This window comes from Lynx canadensis, chromosome F2 (assembly GCF_007474595.2).
Source record: "Lynx canadensis isolate LIC74 chromosome F2, mLynCan4.pri.v2, whole genome shotgun sequence".
Classification (NCBI taxonomy): domain Eukaryota; kingdom Metazoa; phylum Chordata; class Mammalia; order Carnivora; family Felidae; genus Lynx; species Lynx canadensis.
Window position 1 is genome coordinate 32,631,365 of NC_044320.2, and position 5,334 is coordinate 32,636,698.

Genomic DNA, 5,334 nt, shown 5'->3' on the forward strand with positions numbered 1-5,334 from the left:
ATGTTTGCATATATCAGTAGGCAATGATCGCTGTGAACAAATATATAAATATGATATTTGTTCACTTTCAAATGAGAGAACTTTCAAGTATTTTTGATAGTTAATAAATCACAGCATTCAAATAAGCCACTAAAATGTTTTATGACCTATAACACAAGTGTAGCATCAGCAATTAGTTCCAACGCTTTAATCTTCAGTTATATGAGGTGGACATAGAAGGATAGGAAAAAAAAAAATTTAATGTAGCTAATTGAGAAGATAACAAAGTATTCCCAAGTAGAATCAGATGGTCTTTGTGCCATACAATCAATTAATATTAATTATTTATTAACAACCTAGACGACAGCCATGAACTAAAAAAGCATTTACATTTAATGTTTATAATCATATCTCATAATAAGCACAGCGTCGTACTACAAAACACAACATTTAAACAGAGGGACCTGATGAATTTAGTACTAAAAAGTAAAAGGCAATTAGTTAAACCCATGAATAATCACTCTGAAAAAGTGAAAGTCTTCAAGAACGGTATCTCTACTTGATTAAAACTGCTTTGAGCTAAAAGTTCAGTCCCTGCTTTAACCCAAGTTGCACAGAAAAGGAACTGAAGTATGAGAGAAGAAATGCACTAAATAAAAGCGACAGAGTCATGTCTGAAAGGCTAGGTTTGTACGTGTATATAAAGATCGAAACACTTAACTGTAGCAAACTGCTTTACACACCTAGACCCCATTTCACGCTGCCTAAGTTAATAGATAAGATTTATTTTTAAACTACACCCAATAGCATTTTCAACATTTGGGGGTGGGGTGAGTGTGGTTCATAATTAAGGGGGAGGGAATACTACCAAAGCCTTACCCTGAAATTACACTCTCATCAGTTTGAAACTAGTTGGCAGACTTTAAACAACACGAAGAAATGGACACAGCACAAGCCTAGCAAAAAAATAAAAATTAAAATTAAATTTAAAACAAATAAAAATTAAATTAAATAAACTAAGAAGGCTGTGCCTCCTTTTCGGCCAAAGCGTTGAAGACGTGTCGCAGGGCGACAAAGCACCATTGGAGGAATTTTCCCCAAGACCAGAAAAGTTGACCGAGTTGAGTTCTGCCAGTGTGTGTGTTTCGGGCAGGTACCTCCGGCCCCGCGGTGTCCTCTAAGCGCCACCCCGGCCCCGGGGCGCTGCAGGGGGAGCGGGGAGAGGGGGGGAGGGGGCTCCGGGTCGCGCTCCCTGCGGCGCACGGGCTGCCTTGAACTCCCAGCTTCCGCGGTGGGAAGTGACGGGCGGCCCCTCCCAGCGAGGACTCCGCGCGCCTCCGGGGCGGGAGGCAACCCGAATCCCCCGCTCAGCGGAGCGGTCCCGGCCACGCGAACCGGACGGGCCCGGCGCCCCCGGCCCAGTCCCGCCCCGCCGCCAGCCCCGCGCCCCCGGGGCGGAGGCGCTCGGCCGCCCCGCTGCAGAGGCGCAAACTTTTACACCTACTTTTTGTTTCGCTTCGGGTCTGGCGTGGCCGTGGCACCGCCCCGCACCGGGACCCGGACACTGATTTTCCACCGCCTAGGGACGGTGCCTCCCTCGCCCCGAGGTCTCGACCAGCTTTTCGGAGAACTAAGTTCTCACCCCGGTGGCTAAAAGTACGGTCCCCGGGAGGAGCGCTACGTCCGCTGCCACAACAATGACAACAACCACCGTAGGAAGAACCCCCTAAGCGAGCGGGGCTGCCCGGGCAGGCTGGACGGCGAGGCGGCGGCGGGAACTAACTGCGCGCGGGGGTCGGAATTAAAAAGAAACCCGGGAGCGCGGGGACGCGGGCGAGCAAGAGTGAGCTGCTCGTCGCAGCCTCTTTCTCGCCCGGCGCTCGGGCCGCCCGCCGTCTGTCTGTCCGTGACTGACTAGTTGTCCCTCCGCTGCTCAGGCAAAGTTTGACAAATCCGGGGCACGGGGAGCGGATTTCCCCTCGTCTCCCTCCCCTTCCCGCCCCGCGCGCCCCCCTCCCCAGAAATAATCCCAGCAACTGCCGGCCCAGCGTGCAAACTTACGTTTGATCTGCCGGGGTTTGCTCTGCTTTCGCCGGGACATCTTGGCGGCGGCCGCTGCCACTGAGGCTCCCGCGGTGCCCGCGGTCGGGGCTGCCGCTCCCTCGGCTCCCGCCGCCGCCGCCGGCCAGGCTCGGGCCGCCGCGGGCCGGTCTCCAGGTGCCTCGGACGCGCGGGATCCGGGCGCGGGGCTCCTCCGGGAGCCGCGGAGCCACGTTTGGAGAGGAGCAGGCAAATGAGAAGACGGAGGGGGGCAGAGAGAGAGTGACAGTGGGGAGGGGAGGGGGCGAGTGAGAGAGCGATGGAGGGGGGGAGGACAGAATTTACAAACGAATGGACGAGGAGAGAGAAAAGGGGAAAGGGGGAACACGGAAAGGAGGAAGAGAAGGAGGGAGGGAAGGGAGAGCGAGCAGAGGGAAGAGGGGGAGAGAGAGGGTGGAAGGCGCGGGAGGAGGAGCGCGCTCGCTCTCCCCTCTCCCCGGCGTGCGGGGCAGAGACTCGAGCGCCAGCGCCGCCGCCGCCGCCGCCGCCGCCGCTCCGGGCCGCGCAGCTCGCTCTCTGCCGCGGGAGGTGGCGAGGCGCGGGAGGGAGGGGCGCGCCGGGGCTGCGGGGAGGGGAGACTATTCCATCAGCGAAAGGAGGATTGGCTGCATCCAAAGCCAGTCCGGATGCAAAAGAGGGCCCGGGCCTCAGTCGGGTCGGGTGCACGGGAGCGCGGTGGAGGGGTGAGGGGTGGGGGGTGGGAGGGGACCAGAGGCGTGGGGAGGGTTTGGAGGGGGGGCAGCTTCTGCAGTTGTCACCGCGTCAGTTCTGGGCATCTGCCAGAGCACCCCTCCAGGCAACTTCTTCCCACATTCCCCTCTGATGGACCCCAACTCTCCTCACGCCTGGCCCGTCCAGCGGGGCACAAAGAAATCCCAGTCTCTCCGTAAACTTTGCGCTTCCAGTTATGCCGCCCCCTCCCCTGGCCTCCCCCCTCCCCCCTTCCAGCTTCTTGGCAGGAAGGTTAGGCCACTGGCAAAATCCTCGGCGAGAGGCAGCTGATCACAAATGCCAACTGTGTGTCTTGGGGCCAGTTAAGCCCTCTCATCTGCCCAGGCTCTCTGGAGACCATTTCATTGCTCTCAAGGTTCCCAGGAGACCGCTGCGGACGTGGACCATCCCCCACTCAGCCCGCACCGATGGGATGCTGAGCGGCGTCCTAAAAGTGCTCTTTCTCACCTCCACTTCTCATGGTAGACTGTAATAATTCCGAATTTGGAGACAGGCAGATCTTTTTTTTTTTTTTTTCCTTCCCTCAAATGAAAAAAGGAGGACCATTAGCTAGGTGATTAGCCCTAGGTGGGAAACGAATCGTCTCAAATCAGAATACTAACTTTTTGAGGAAGTCTGTGGAAGTTCTAAAGACCCACCCCATCCCACGACCTTTAATTCTTTTTAGTTCTGCCACAGGGAAGCAGCCAGCGACTAATAAAAGATTTGATCTTGCCATAATTTCCCAAGCAGGTAAGACCCAATAACTATTTCATGGTTCTTTAGCTTTTAAAGTTTTGTTTCATTCTTTTTCAATTATTGTGTGTGTAGTATGTTGGAAACTGCGAGCCAAAAGAAGAACAAATTTTGAAGTGATTTGCATAGTTATTATTTGGCCAAGTTAAGCTGCATGAGGCTAGCTTAGTTTCTCATAGTTTTATATATACTGAGTATTAAATATATCCTCCCGGGTGGGCTGGAAGAAGCTTCTATCCCAGTAGCAGTGGGACTGGCTGCTTTATGTCATCAGTATTTACTAATAAACTCCACTGCAGTTGACATGTATCCCCCAGATACTGCTGACTTTTCCCTCCAGGTTGTGGGATCATCCAATCTGATCTGAAATTGTGCCCCCCCCCACCCCCCGCCTTTGTTTGGTTGACTAGCGGTTCCTATGAGCCCCACCAAACTTGATACTCTAAAAGGGTCTGGGGGTCAGCAGAGAGCCTGGGCTGATTGAGGATAATGCACGCTGCTCAGTGTGCACGAGGCACTGTAATCAGTGTCATTTATAACCCCATCAGGACATCTTCTGGAAGGTGTAAAGAGTTGCCCTGTGAAAGGTATGGCTGGGAGAATCTTAATACAGAGCTGAAGACCAATTGTGAATTTTATTACATTACCATTAGTACTATTATCATGTGAGGTTGTAAGAATACATGGTCCTTTGCAGTGGAAAATGCACTAAATGACAAAGTCCCTCCCCTGAAGAACCAACAAATTAAAGCCGTAAGTACCATGAAAAGCAGGGTTATGTGTGTTTGTGTTGTGGAATGAATAAGCAGACAGAGAACTACAGATTTTTGCCTCCTTAATTTTCAATTCATTACAATTAAATTGGTGTGCTTAGAATTGGATGTATTATACATTACGGTTTTTAAAGATCTTTTTACAGAACTGGCTGACTTTTTATATCAGCCAGAAGGAATGCCCATTGGAATTAAAATATCATAACAGTTAGTGTTTCTTTTGGCATTTGAAATGGTTAAATATGCAAAGCAAAAGAGAAACAAATAAATCTCAGCTAAATATTCAGTTTAAAAGCTGAAAGGAGCAAAAGTCAGGGAATTCAAGGCAAGATTGATAAAATAAGCAGACTGCATTATTAGAAATAGATATAGTTTATATAAATTTATAAATATATATTAATTATAGTCATTATGAATGAATTAAACTAAGGAATACTATTACATTTTGTGTTTTCTCATCATTTTTAATGAGAATGTTGATGATATTTAAAGTTCAATTTTTCTTTTTCTAGTTTAACTCACTAAGGTTATAAAATTAAAAGACAGCAAAACCTATAAGCAATTATCTCTGTCCAAATGGATATAGCAGCCCCAAACCGCAGCTACATGACTATCAAACAATGATTATGAAAACCACAATTGAGGAAAGCATCAGGGAATGATATTGCAAAACCACAGCAACAAATGTGTCTGTGATATTGAAAACCACAATTCACAACTAATACCCTGTGTATCGCAAATTACTATTTAACTATAAATATGAAAATGTATAAGTAACAGCACAAAATAATTTCTCATTTACTTAAAAATGAATTATTCATTTTCTAGACTCACTGATTTCATCTCTACATAATGGTTCATTTTGAAAAGTTTCTGCTTTCAAAGACAAATCATTTAAAATCACATATGTAAGTTACTTTAAGCGCAGAAAATATGCAACTTTTAATAACATTCCTTCAAATACTAAAAGAATTGATCTGAAACCAATCTGAAATAAAGAAACATTTACCTCAGT

The 5,334-nt window shown here is 48.5% G+C and overlaps 1 protein-coding gene across 2 annotated transcripts in view; it reads right to left on the reverse strand.

Annotated features, from left to right (window-relative positions):
* Window positions 1-2,445, reverse strand: part of ZFPM2 (zinc finger protein, FOG family member 2) — a 470,612-nt gene extending 468,167 nt beyond the window's left edge. The window contains exon 1 of one of the 2 annotated variants that reach the window (XM_030304303.1): window positions 2,041-2,445. In XM_030304303.1, coding sequence (XP_030160163.1) covers window positions 2,041-2,080 — 40 coding nt within the window. In that variant the 5' untranslated portion in view covers window positions 2,081-2,445. The remainder of the gene's footprint in view (window positions 1-2,040) is intronic. The other variant, XM_030304302.1, reaches the window with a different exon arrangement.
* Between the last annotated feature and the right edge of the window lie 2,889 nt (window positions 2,446-5,334).